This window comes from Onychostoma macrolepis, chromosome 06 (assembly GCF_012432095.1).
Source record: "Onychostoma macrolepis isolate SWU-2019 chromosome 06, ASM1243209v1, whole genome shotgun sequence".
Taxonomy (NCBI): Eukaryota; Metazoa; Chordata; class Actinopteri; order Cypriniformes; family Cyprinidae; genus Onychostoma; species Onychostoma macrolepis.
The window spans coordinates 10,234,926-10,250,205 of NC_081160.1; the positions used below are offsets into that span (position 1 = coordinate 10,234,926).

At 37.4% G+C, this 15,280-nt stretch overlaps 1 protein-coding gene across 4 annotated transcripts in view; it reads right to left on the reverse strand.

The window, feature by feature from the left end:
* Positions 1-15,280, reverse strand: part of agap1 (ArfGAP with GTPase domain, ankyrin repeat and PH domain 1) — a 179,676-nt gene that overhangs the window by 12,947 nt on the left and 151,449 nt on the right. For all 4 annotated transcript variants that reach the window (XM_058780222.1, XM_058780223.1, XM_058780220.1 and 1 more), the window contains 3 exons: positions 10,413-10,567; positions 9,414-9,504; positions 8,942-9,164 (listed from right to left, as the gene is read on the reverse strand). In XM_058780222.1, the coding sequence (XP_058636205.1) occupies positions 8,942-9,164; positions 9,414-9,504; positions 10,413-10,567 (469 nt within the window). The remainder of the gene's footprint in view (positions 1-8,941; positions 9,165-9,413; positions 9,505-10,412; positions 10,568-15,280) is intronic.

Here is a 15,280-nt window from a genome sequence, read left to right on the forward strand (position 1 = left end):
AAAGTTCAGCGAGTAAGCGGCTCATGGGACATTAATAGCACATCGCTCTCCGTCTACGTCTGGATTTGAGGAAGAATGAAACCCAGCAGGTCTCCCTAACTCACCCCCCACATCCTAGTCCCCAGGGCCCAATCTGATCTTAGCTTTGGGGACGCACACCTGCACCCCGGCCCAGATTAAGAGCTGGGTCTAATTTGAAATCTGTTAGCTCTGCCCTTTCAGAGACCGATATCTGGCCATAAAGAGGCTCCTTTTTAGCCACTTACTGCTGAATTATTATAGGCCAGGCATTGCTCATGATGACGCATGAGGCTACGGGAGTCAGGCGGTGTGTGGAGCTCAATATCTCAGCTGTCTGATGGAGGTAAGACCCCTCTAGAACAGACTACACTCATGTAGAACACAAAGTCTTCACTCAAAGTCCTTTTTATAATGATATCTATTGTGTAATAGAGGTGTCGCAATATACCGTTATTGATGATAACCGTGATATTTAAAAACGACATCATGTTAATACTACACATACAATAATACCATAAAAAGTCCCACATAGCAGGTGACGATACTGCACCTGAATGCTGGTTGACACCAGTCATAAAATACTACTGCCGCACAATGTCATGTCAGAGGGGGTGACAGACAAAAGCAAGAAACTCAATGCACACCCTGAAAAAGTTTTGGTTTCCGTAAAATTAAAAAAAAAAAAACGGGGCAATAGCACAAACCTGTTCACCCACCTTCATCATCCTGTAGATTTCACTATGGTTGAGAAAGTAAGTTTGTTAGCAAGTTGGTTAGTTTGCTAGCTCTGAAATGGGAAATTATACATTAGGTCTTAATTGTATTGTTAAAGCTCACAGCATTGGACATTGGATTTCTATATACCACAATAATATAGAGCACCGCAGTAAAAACATTTTTGTAAGTAAACCCAAAAGTTACCATCACATTGGTTCCCTCGACAAAAGGAAAATGTTTTTTTTCCATTGGCTTTTTGGGTTATTGCAGAAAATAAGCTGTGTGACCAACAAAAGTTTACAAATCTTACACATTTGGTTCATTATGATGATCTTAAAGGGATAGTTCACCCAAAAATGAAAATTCTGTCATCATTTACTCACAAATGTCTTTGTTCTGCTGAACACAAAGGAAGATATTCTGAAGAATGTGGGTTCTGGGGCACCATTGACTTCCATAGTATTTTTTTTTTCCTACTATGGAAGTCAATGGTGCCTCAAAACAGCCTGGTTACAAACTTGCTTCAAAATATCTTCCTTTGTGTTCGGCAGAACAAAGAAATTCATACAGGTTTGGAACTACTTGAGGGTGAGTAAATGATGACAGAATTTTCATTTTTGGGTGAACTATCCCTTTAATGGTTCAAGTTTTATGCATTTTTAAGCTTAAAAGGATAGTTCACCCAAAAATGAAAATTCTGTCATTAATTAATCACCCTCATGTCGTTCCAAACCTGTAAGACCTTTGTTCGTCTTCGGAACACAAATTAAGATATTTTGATGCATTCTGAGAGCTCTCTGACCCTCCCATTGACAGCAAGGATCCTTACACAATCAAGGCCCAGAAACATAGCAAGGAGATCGTTATAATAATCCATGTGACATTAGTGGTTCAACTGTAACTTTACGAAGCTACGAGAATACTTTTTGTGTGCAAAGAAAACAAAAATAACGACTTTATTCAACAATTTGTTGTCTCCGCGTCACCCTATAGCGTCATTTTGGAGAGGATCACATATGTAAACAACGTATGCTGTTCTGTGTCAGCAGCACCGTACGCGTATACGTTGTCTTTTTACGTTGTTTACTCCCTGATCTGAACGTAAACAACGTATCCGCATACATACATTGCAAATGTTGTTTACGTATGTGATAGTCTCCAAAATGGTGCTATAGGGTGATGCGGAGGAGACGAATTTTTGAATTAAGTCGTTATTTTTGTTTTCTTTGCGCACAAAAAGTATTCTCGTAGCTTCGTAACGTTACGGTTGAACCACTGATGTCACATGGATTATTTTAACGATCTCCTTGTTACGTTTCTAAGCTTTGATCGTGTAAGAATCCCTGCTGTCTACGGAGGGTCAGAGAGATCTCGGAATGCATAAAAAATATCTTAATTTGTGTTCTGAAGACGAACGAAGGTCTTACAGGTTTGGAACGACACGAGGGTGAGTAATTAATGACAGAATTTTTTTCTATTTTTGGGTGAAGTATTCCTTTAAATACAGAACACTTGCCAAAATTGAAAAGTTAAACACAGGCTGTAGTTATACACAAACTACACCATTATCGCATGACTTTAATATCACCACCATTAAGCTTTTGACAACTCTTTCAATGTTTATCTTAAAAAAATAATAATTCTTCCATCAAATTCTGAGTTAGAATAGTTTACAAGAGTGCGATTATAAACACATACACTAGTGAGTAGTTGAGTTTACCTGTTAAGTGTATTGGCATTTAATGTCCCTGACAAAACTAGTCCCATTTAGCCACTTGTTAGCAACTGCCTTTTCCAAGACTGATGTATAATATGTTGTAGAATAAAATGTGAAAATATCCTGAGCTTGTGTTAACCACATACCTCATTTAATCCACTGAACCAAAAAGCCATTCAAAACACCCTACCGACTTCAGGAAGATGAAACCACAGGTGCTAAAATTCGAACTTGTTTGCAGGTTTTGGCATACAAAAATACATCATCCCTGAAGCACTCTCTTATTATCATAATTTCGTTTGGACTCAATAATCATGCAGTGAAATATGGTGATATCGCAAAAGCCCTACTGTGTAAAAAAAGTTTTGCGCCATTACACTCAGATAACATGGAAAAACAAGTATATCACTAACATTCACTCGGAACAAAGGGGTGTGTGAAACACATACACAATGCATGCATTTCACACTTTAAGATATTCACGCTTGGTGACAGGCTGTGAAACGTCAGAGTGTTGCTGAGGGTTGGCAGTGTGAGATGCCAGCGAGCGCCACCCTCCCAATAAGTCACCACGAGGCGCAATTAGCAGAGCTGTCACTCCTACCCTGCCTGGGCCGCTAATACAGACCGGCATGGAGTGTATGAGGCAGGGGAGTGGGGGCTCTGGTGTCCATGGCAGCACCACACTAATTAAAAAAATGAGACTGCAACATGGCCTAGCTGCCACCAAAGAGCACTCATGCCAAAACCTATCGCCTACAAGAGAGTGCACGTCAATGTGTGTGTGGTCAAACAGTCCCAAAAATAAGCCCATAGCGGTGTCTTTGAGTGACCTCATAGACTTTTAAAGGCAGTGGAGGTGTGAATTTATCACAAGCAGTAAAAGGTTAATGGGTATGTTTAGAGATTCTCTCGGGCTCTATCATACATAACGGCCAAGCAGCACATGAAACTTTCCCTTTGCTTCGAAGTAAATGGTTAAATACAGAAAACAAGTTTTTATGGCTAAAATAATCATTGATTTTTTAAAACTGATTTATCTAGTTCTTAAAAGCTACAAGTTTTTAAAAACATTTTTTTTTATAGATTAGCAGAAATTAGCCCTATTACGCAATAAGAACAAAAAGAAAAAATTATTTTAAGTCATTTAGGTATTAACATTTATTAACAAAACGATAATTGTTTTTTTTTTTTTTTTGCGATAACTGTTATGCTAAATCAAACAACCGATGAAAAGCCAACTTTAAAATTTTACAATTTTAAATAAAATTAAAAATAAAACACTAAAATGAATTTTTGTAAATGCTACAATCAGTTTTAGGCATCAGTGTCAATCCATTTCAAGTGGTCCAATGGAGCTTGCTTGACCATTTTTAAATTTTACTCATTTGGTTTTGCAATACATAGAGGTAATTATTTAAAAAAACAAAAAAACAAAAACCTTTTTAAACTTTAGAATTTTTTGATTTTGTAAATATTAGGTGTGTTAATAGGGGGATATTAGATAATAGGGGAAATTAGCATCCACATAAATTAAAAAAAAAAAAAATCAATATCGACAGATATGATAAACAATACGGCATCAGTATATTGTGCATAGTCATATTCTTTGTTTAGCCAGCCTAAAGATTTTCAGCTACTTTCTTCCTGTCAGCCATGTAATGCTTTTAACCTCTAAAAAAAAAAAAAAAAAAAAATCTCTCACCTTGCTTTTTTTCCCCCTGTGTGAATGGCCCCTAAGAATGGCATTTTTCTACCATTATTGTTGACAATTTTGACAACACTGAGATACCACACTAGTGTTCTGTATACAACCAAACAACTGTATCCTTTAAGGGCAGGGTTTTGAAAATAGGGGCGTGTCCAAATCAGTAAATGATTAAGAACGGCTAACATACAGCACTTTTAATTCAACTCTTGACATTCTCTCAAAAGACAATTAACAGAGAGTGCTGGAGGAAGAAGGTTGTTGAGGCTAAATGCTAAACAAAACCATATAGACAGCTTGGTCGAGAAAAAAAAAATGGGAAAAGATAGTGGCTGACAACAGCCTCTAATTTCTCTTGTCGGATTCAGGTGGACTGTCTGAATGGGATCAGTCCCAAACATAATTCGAGCCTGCGGAACGAGGGATGATACATGCGGAGACAGAGGTGTGGAAGACAGCGTCTCTCTTCCTCCTTACCTCCAGCTCACACCCCCCAAACAGACCCCTAATTGAAAGACGAGAGTAGCCCAGACCTTGACAGGCGGGAGGTCAGTCTAATTGCTGCTGGCCATATTTAACATTAAGATAATCAGCCCATTAATTACCCTTTGGATCATTAAATCAGTCGCTTGCAAAATGAAATTTCGAGCTCTATTACTCACTTGAGAGACCACGAGGGAGGGTTTTCATTTATCAGCCACCAATCCTGGATGCAGAGCGCACACACCAATGCCCGAGCTGTTCACCAGGACACAAGCTCGCTGAATATCAGCATTTAGCAACAAGACAACACTTCAGAGCAGGGACGTGCAGAGAGTTCCTCAGGGGCAGGGGCTCAAATGTAAAATAGGGGCAATATATATTATAAAATATATATAATATATATATGTCAAATGTTTGGATCCATTACTATTTTATATTTTTGCAATTAGTCACTTATGGTCATCAAGCCTGCATTTATACTTTAAAATACACTTTATGCATTACTGATTTATTAGCAATGTTGGAAACCTGTGATACTTTTTTCAAGATTCTTTGATGAATAAAAAGTAAAAAAATAACTGCATTTATTTCAAATATAACTTTTGTAACAATATACACTACAGTTCAAAAGCTTGAGGTTAGTATTTTTTTTTTTTTTTTAAAGAAATTAGATTTATTCAGCAAGGATTGATAGAAATTGATAGAAACGGTGATAGTAAAGATTGATATTGTTTGAAAACATCTCTATTTCGAATAAATGCTGTTCTTTTTAACTTTTTATTTATCAATGAACCCCAAAAAAGTATCACAGGTTCCAAAAAAATTAAGAAACATTTAAGCGGTACAACTGTTTCCAACACTGATAATAAATCAGCATATTAGAATTATTTCTGAAGGATCATGCACTGAAGACTGGAATAATGATGCTGAAAATTCAGCTTTGATTACAGAAATAAATTATACTTTAAAGTATATTAAAACAGAAAAACATTCTTTTAAATTGTAATAATATTTCACAATATTACAGTTCTTCTGTATTTTTGATCAAATAAATGCAGGCTTGATGAGCATAAGAAACTTTCATAACGCTGCATAATTATCAAAAATGGTAATATAATAAAGTCCTTTCATGTCACCATTTCGCCAGCCTACACTTCGCATAACATGCCTGTAGGTGGCACTTGGGCTTCATTAACTATGAGTGTTTCATCAAATAGTAAACAATGTATATCATACATAAATATAAGGGAATTGAATAGCCTACTGTGATTACCATTATTGCGTGGTTTTGTGCAGCGCTTTTGTAGTCATTTAGCATACATTTTCTAAGCGATGTAATTTGATTTATAAAATGAGACAAACCGCAGATCCAGATCGCTCCACAAATAAGCTTGTCTGTCTCATGCCGATTTAAGAATAAGAACAGAAAATGACCGCTCCACTTCACATTATTGTCCAATGAAATTTGAACTTGTGCCAGATCATGATTGGTTGGTGTATTATACATGACAAACGGACATTGATGAATTATGTAATATTCTAAAATACATAAGCTAATATATGGATTTTTAATTAAATCGACACACTAGCTTTGATTATTGATGAAAAAAAAGTTTAAAATATTGTTTGGTTTATTTGTTTGGTTCTGAAAGAACCATATATGGCTCGAGAGTTACTGTACAGACCCATAGCAACGCCTCAGATTGACAGATATGTAAAAATAAACAGGAATTTTCCGACTTTTGAGCTATTTTACTGTTTTGTACACATTGTCATGTTAATTATAATTCAAATGCATTTTGTTTTATTGACCACAATATCGTTGCTATTTGTCTGAGAGGGGCACTTCTGAATAATTTTGAAAAAGGGCAGGGGCTTAAGCCCCCAAAGCCCCCCCTTCTGCACGTGCCTGCTTCAGAGTCTCACTGCTGAGACATGCTAACCGAGAAGACCATGAATTTCATATGCTTCGGATACAAATCATGTCGAAAACTCAATATTTTCAGAGATGTAAAGAGAATATGCATTAGATTATATTCTTATTTCAGATTTCACACATTTATTATGGTCAAATGTGCTCTCATCAAATCAGAGTGAAGCCAGTTGGACGGTTACAAGCTAAATCAATTCAACTGCCCAGCTAAAGACGGGAAGACAGCAAATTACAAGCAACAGAGCACTGACAAAATCAAATGCGTGCACGATCACAGGGTGTACAACGTAATCTTTAAAATGCAAGTCTAATTCTACATGATTCTCAGTGATTTCAAGTTTTAAGTTTTTTAATGTCTTTTATCGGGCTGAAACAGTTTCCCGATCAGGCCTCTTGGACACCTAGAGTTTCATGAGGGAACTGCAGGGGGTTAATAAGAATCTGACAGAAATTGAATCTTAAAAAAAAACAAAAAAAACAGTAAATAATACTTTTTATAATAATAATAATAATAATAAATGATTTTTTTGGCAGCATTGATCAAAAATGTAAAATGACATCTTAATTTTCAGCAGCCATTAGCGTTGGTCACATGATTGTTCAGAAATCATTCTAATAGGTTGATTGAGTTTTGTTATCGACAACGAGAATATACCTAAAAAAATTGATAAATTTGCTGTTTCCAGCCTGATTCCATCCAATTGGCTTTTTACCGATACAATGGTATGTGCAATGACCCCATCAATAAAAAAAATGTATTGTTTTATTGTATCGCAAAAATATATATATATATAATAATAATTTCATGTACTACGCAAATGACATAGGCTAGTAGCCTATTTGTTCCTCATCTCTTTGAAACAAAACAAACCCCATTTCTCGAAAAAAACAAACCAGGTGTTTTGTGTTTCCAAACAAATGTTTTTGCGACATTTTAAGCAACAATGCAAAATGTCATGTGTCGTCATGTCATGTTTTTGTTACTTTTTTTTAATTGTCATGTGACACCACATTTATTTGCGTTAAAGCCCTTTTTCTCGTCAAAAAGTGTTTTCAAACAAATGTTTGCAACATTTGAAGTAACAATGTAAAATTTATGCACTAAAGTTAAACGGAAAAAGATTGTGCCGACATTTTTTTTTCCCGTTTTTTTTTTCCCTTGTATCTTCACTGCTTAGCCTATAAATGTATTACACATCAACTATTAATGTCACCAAGTAAAAGCCAGTTCCAGTCAAAAACATGAAGGAATCAAACTGAATTACACTTCGTCTATTTCAGCAGGAGTATTGAGGATGAGTAGAGAGATGACTGCAGGACTGTGTCCAGTGACTGAGGTTAATTGAGATAATATTGACCCTCTCTGTAATCTCCTCTTCCCACTCAGGGGGCCACATGGCTTCACATACATAAATAAACAGCTACATGAGGAACTATAATCGCATTAGCACATCGACAACGGGCGGCAGAAAATGGCGGATCCATATCGAAAGATTTTCAGAGAGGAGGGGAGTAATTAAAAGGTGCTTCAGGTGACTAATGAGGCCGGCGTGGAATGGGAAGTCGATATTTTGGCGGCCAGCAGTCAGCACTAATTTGTTATGATGGCTGGTGGGACTAATGCCTCTCTGCCGATAATTACGCAGCTAAAGATGGAGGAGCAAGGAAAAGGAAAAATCTGATTTTAGGTTTTTCCACAAAACTCCACACACATATGCCATAAGGCAGATTGAAAAAGATGACAAATATCAACTGCTGGACTGTTAAGAAAATATGTTTATGTCACGGAAAAGAGTACGTTTTCCAGAGTTCCTACACATATTCCATTTCAAAATTCCATACTTTTCTGTAGATTTTTACGGTTGATACGCTTTTACACTTTCAATGACATGTTTTATATTTGTATATATAGTTTTTAAATTATTATTGTCACTTATCAAATTTATTTAGAATTAAAATTATTTTCAGCATTATATTCAATATATAGTACAGTCATCTGTATATTAAATTTCTCTGGCGCAGTACAAACCCGCTGTCACATGTTCACTGCATGCACTGGTATTCTAGAAGTGATGACATGCTAAACATGATGAGAAGAAACCTAACATGCTTGACAACCTGCGTATAATTCACCTGCTCATATGACAACTGCTTGAAACTGGAATTGTGGTTTGATGATGCATGATTACCAAACTGCAAAGAAAAATCATGGTGGTACTCACTCCTCTACGCTAATGTTTTTTTTAAAAGTAAAAATCAGCACCTTGTTTACATGAAGTGCAAATAATGACAGAAATGATAGAATGCAATGATTTTGAGAAATGCTCAAACAGATGAAAGATAAAATGATGTAAATGTGTACCTGGTGGCATCAGGGGCAGGCTTTAGGCGTCCTTGAGCATTGGCTTCCCACACACTATTAGCCAACTCATTGCCGATGGCCGACATGACCTTGATGAGCTCTAGAGGCCACTCGTCCAGGTCCAAAGAGCGGACACGAGACAGGTGAGTACCCAGGTTGCGATGAATGCCTGAACATTCTATACAGATCAAAGCCCCCAAGTTCAGACTGGCCCAATCAGGGTCTAAAAAGACAGATAAACAGAAACAGTCCTTTAGTTTATACACAGCATTTCCACATACATATGGCATATATAACCTTATTTTTTCCAGATGGATTGACAGAGATGGTCATTCTGGATGTTCATACATACATACATATATATATATATATATATATATATATATATATATATATATAGAACAGTACATCATTAAATCATAATGTACATAACAAAAGGTACATGCAGATCTCTGTTTATAACAAAACTCACTCTGGGCTTCACAATCCACACAGCGTGTGTTTCCTCTCATGTTCCTGACAGACTGCAGAGCGATGGCTTCTGATTGGCTGCTCAGACGAGACTGTGGGCACATTCACGCAAGTTAAAGTTTATTTGAATGGTAATGACTTATAAAGCATATTATGAAGCATCATTAGACAATTTTTGACTACACAGCATTTCATGCTGAAATGAGATTCAAAAGCAGGGAAAGAAGGGGAACTAAATAAAAAGAACAGAGGCACTCGGTAGAAGGTCCAGGGAAATGCAATTTTCCCTGGCCTGAGGCATAAACACACAGTGGGTTGAAAGCTAAGACTGTAGCTGTGAAGCAGGAATGTAATACTGCAAAAGGGTAATATTAGAACGAAAGTAATTACAGTTTCTAAATGTGTGCAAGAATGTATGCATGATATACATACTGTTTAGTCATATATGCATATTTTCAGTCATACAACAAGGTGTAGCATTTTAATGATCTTTTGTACATGATACAACATCAGCACTTTGATAAAGGATGTCAGCAAATAAGGAGGAGATCCATGTAAAATTTTAGAGAGGGAAAAAATCATCATTAGAATTATTTTTACTTGAAAGTTTTTTTGTTTTACTCATAAGGTTAACTATAAAACTGCTTTGGAATATTTATTGTAAAAAGCGTTATTACATACATTTTTGTCTTTAATACTGTGTTGGATCACACTACTTTGGAAAACAAATGTTTTTCTTTTATCAACAAGAAATGCAGCAGTTTAAAAAAATAAATAAATGAAAATGAAAGATTACATCAAACCACGTAATTGTTGGGTTTCTTTTTTTTTTTAGCATTTTATTCTTATAAATTCTTTTTGCCCTGATGGCATTTTTTACTTTATAGAAGAGGTGTATTCGGGTTACTGTATGTATGAATTGCATTTTTAGTGTATTTTTGCATATATTAATGGATAAGAATCAAGTAACTAATCCATTTACTATATGTAAATTTTCTACCTTCTGTTTGCTGCTTTCACAGGACTGTAGACTCGCCAGAATCTGGCTCTCAATGGCCTGAACCCATGCGTCCCGCTCCTCATAGGACGTTGCCTCAAAATTCCAGGTCTGTCCCGTCAGAGAAACGATGATGAACTCAAAGTTGTCCTCTTGTTCTACACCAGATGGGAGAAAAGAGTCAAGATGATTACTAATCAACAGCTACAACAACAGAGAAACTGTATTTTCCCATTAAGTAAAGTAATTTTTTGTTTGTTCATTTGTTTTGAAGCAACTCATGAACATTTTATGTGGTGTTTACAATTTTCTCAATGCATCTTAATAAAATTACATGAATGATTAACTCAAAACACTGTGGTTTTACCGTTCTAGAATAAAATTCACAATGAAGGATTCTCGCCCCTGTAGAGCACCTGTTAGCTGCGGGACACACTCCACAACCCCTGACCTGGGGGGCTTGCCCCACGACCCTTGTCAGGATATGCCACTAATTACAAACCAGACCAGACCAGAGTCCCGATCTTTCTGGTCCTGTCCACAACGCTCCCTAGGCAAACTGACATATGGATCTGCTATCCAGGGCCCTGGTTAGGTTAATGGGCCAATCACGAGACAATTAGGAAAATGTGTGTGTGAGTGTGTGAGGGAGTGAGGGAGTGAGGGAGTGAGAGCGAGAGCCCCCTTTTCAAGAGTTTATCTCTGGAGTTTGAGTATGGAGACATGGAAGGAGGTTATTTAACGGCACTGAGGGTCAACATTTGGAAAGTGTTAGGAACAAAAGGCCATTGACTGGGTGATCAGAGGGGACAGCAATGGAAGGGGCACGCAGATGCTCGAACAGAGAACCTGCATTGATGAGATGTGGTGGTGTGTCACAATCAAAGGGATCCCACCCGAAACGCGATCTGAGGCAGAAAGAGATCACACACTTTACACATTCTGTTTATAATTTACTCTGGAGGGGCAATTACATAATGAAGAAGTAATCAGGGAAGTAATACCCCTCCACACACACACAAAAGAGGCATCCCTAAGGCCAAAATGCCATACAAAGTGGAAAACCCCACGCTCCCGATGGCATCTGCAAGGCCAATGAGAAACAGGGACCGGAAACAACCTGGAAACTCTGCCATTCTAGTATAAACTCTCCAATATAATCTATCACGAACAGCTGGTATCCCTGGAAGATAAACCTACACTACCGGTCAAAAGTATGGAACAATTAAGATTTCCTGATGCTTTGGAAAGATTTTTTTTAATGCTCAACAAGGGTGATCAAAAATACAACAAAATTGCGGAATATTATTATTTAAAATTTAAAATAACTGTTTTCTATTTGAATATATCTTAAAATGCTATTTATTTCTGTTTGCAAAGCTGAATTTTCAGCAGCCCTTACTCCAGTTCAGTGTCACATGATCCTTCTGAAATCACTCTAATATGCTGATTTGATGCTCAAGTAAAATTTCGTATTATTATCAATGATATGATTACAACAGAAGTGAAATAGGGGAGCCAAGAGGGCCTACAAAGATGATTTTGCTCACACTTTGTATATCCACAGTCTGGGCGAATTCTCTCACGCAGACACAGAACATACATGTTTTACACGTACATACCAGAAGGCTGTTAGCTGTAGTCTTTGCAGTGTGTTCAAAAGCAACTTTTCAGCCCAGACACAGGCAATGTGATGCAACACACCAGTCAGCTTTAGTTCTTTGATGTCAGTTTGGTGTGTCTGGGCCTTAAGTGGGAAGTTCTTGCTACAATACGCTGTAATGTGGACCAGATTTTATGCTGATAGTCTGTCTCTATGAATCAATCATTCAGCTAAAAGCAAGTTAAAAACAAATGTATTAATTGTATTCATGGTTTATTTTTTGTTCTTCACATTAACAAGTCTTTAACCCCCATTGTCTGTGAGATTTCTCTTCCAGCTATACAATGTTCTGAGACGGCTCTTCGAATCATCTCCCCGTGAGGCCATTTCACAAGTTTAATCAGCGGGAAATCTGTGCAGCCACACCATTTCCTCTCCTTCAGTCAATCACAGGCCTAATTGGACTCCTATCATACAAGAATATTAAAGGTCCCGCAGGGCCACGGGCCGCCTTCACTGCTGTAAAAGAGCCTTGTGTTCAAATCCCAAAATTCCTCCCTTTACGGAAAGACATGCTTGGCAGCCAGAGTGCTTAAACCTTTCTGGCCTCAGAAAAGGGAACTGTAGGAAAGAGATCTTTCCCGTTCTGGTTCAAAGAAACAAGCAGACATTAGAAAATGTGCTCATTTACAGCAAAAGTCAAACTCAAAACATCAACAAAAAGTGGCTGGGGAGTCTGGGCCTATTATTTATTCATTTAAAGGTTTTTTTTATTAACATTTGCAAGGTTTGGGGGCTGGTGGGATCACTGGAGCATCCCAGCCTAGATTGGACCCACCCTTCAAAGGCACCGGGCCCTCTGGGGTCAGCAGCAATGTTCTCACCCTAATTAAATCGCAGTGCTGTTGGGGAGAGGGCGGTATTTGACAATTATGAAAAGCAACAATGCAGAAAGACGATATTTGGAGGCAAATATGAAGATTGGCTCCGCCTCCTCCCCTTAGCACACAATTAATAAGAAAACAATTGTGTAATACAAAAACTGCGATGACAGGGCATCAGGCTGCCACCCCTCCCCTCTATTTCGCCCTTAAACTTTAAAACGGGGGCAGCTATCATTCATCGGGTGCCTGGTACTGCTCTCAATATTCCACAAGCCACTAATAGGGCAATCATTATGATTTGCACAATTTAGACTGAAAGTATCCAATCACTTTCATGCTTTTCTATTCTTGCGCTGTAATATTGCAGAAGCAAGGAAATTTGTGAACTCTGACACAGGCAACCTTTACCGACAAACGGCACACAATCAACTCGGAAAGCAAGAATGCAGCGTGAACAGAAATGAGGCAGGGGGGTGTTACCTCCACACGGCCCAGACGGTAGTGCTCGGGGGTACAGTGGAAGAGTTGAATGGTTGGAAACACAAATTAACCGAGCGAAATGTCAAGGCACACAGTATTGCTTTGTGACACAGGTCATTAATTCCCATATTATCCCCTCCCCTTTCAAGCATCCAGCATTAATAACCTGGCAAATATTACAGGAATTATTCACATCCAGGGAAAAATGTGAACAAATAAATAAAGCAGAGGAGGGGTGGAGTCATGGGAAAGGGGGCGAGGAAGGGAGGGGCCAAAGTGCACGTCACCTCCCACAATGAGTCCAATATCACCAATTGACATCATCCAATTTACCATCATTGCACTAAATCATCGAAACTCAAACACGACACTTTTACACATACAAACACGATTATGGAAGCAAAGTATCATTTTACAATCGTCACATGCTCTAAAAAAACGGAATTGCCATGCAGGGAGTGTTGCGGGGGTGAACGATCAGGAAGGACAGAAGGATAAAGCATAATCATGGGGTCTCACCGCATGTGTGAGGGGCTTGTCTGAAAAATAAAAGAGGGGTATGCTGACTTCCCCCTCGGTCTGTTTTCTGGGGCTAGTTACCTTCAGCATTGGAGGCACTGCTGTAAATGTTGCGCAGACTACCGACGCGATTTAGTTTCCATGCCCTACGTTTGGCTGCATCCGATGACAGGCAGAGGAATAGGTGGAGAGAAAGAAAACAAAACAAATGACAGGAGTGGAGAAAGTAGAAGAGCCACAAAGAGAAATATTTGGGAAATGAACAGGAAGCATCACAGAAGTGAAATATAAATGACTGAGAAAGGCATGGTGAAAACAAAGGATGAACTGCAGTCAGCAGTTAAAAGTGCAATTTTCAAACAAATGAGAATTATACAGAAATGTTTAATTGGCTAATGAAGTCATTGGGTTTGAAGCAGGGGTTGAAAACACATTGCATTAGTTTAAAAAGGCATAATAATGCACCGTTTGAGTGGAAAACTGCAAGACAAAACATATTAAGTCCATGTTATCAAGCAGAGTGGCTAAATGAAAAATAAAGATGAATTAATAAATGCGTGCATTTCATAAAAGACGAAAAAAAAAAAAAAAAAAAAAGAGTAGAGTAAAGAGTGTTTTGGCCCTGTAGACGCTAGTATAATTTCTTCACTAACAATGTCCAATAGTAAACAAATGCATCACAAGATTCTAATTTTATCTTAATGTAAAATTCCCACCACCATGCAATTCCAACACACCAAATTATGTACCGTCTTTAACAGCATTCTGTGATGGAAATGACAATGGTAAGTGACACTGTAACATTTGCATAACTTGACAAATTTACAGTCTGACTGGAAATGTTCACAAAAATACCGTGTTCACGTTATATCAACTCTCTTAGTAAAAACACTTAAATACTTGAGAAGACATGTTTATACATAAACTTCGATAACCTTTATGCATTTTTTGCATTTTAATAATTGATGTGTTTATTTCACCGTGTGTTTATTTCACACAGTTTAAACGTAATATTTTTTATAGATTTTCATATTTTAAGACTGAAAGTCTGAATCTGGGACATGGGTAAAACAAACAAACAAACAAAAACTATTAAAAGTACTTAAGAGAGAATAAGGTGAAGGCATGGTGAAAATTCCCAGGAATAACCAAAAGAAAATACTAACAGAAATATTCCCCATTTTAAAATAATAATAATAAAAAAAAAAAACTGAAATCTGTTCCCAAAAAAATAATTATTCTAAAATTACTGTGATAAGCAAAATCCAGTTTAAATCATTTCTTTCTCAGTTCACTGTGTTCATAGGTCTAGTCTCGTCTCTTTAAATAACTGCTAATTTCCCAGCTGTGCTGACAACTGACCTGAAGTCACTTCGGCTCAATGC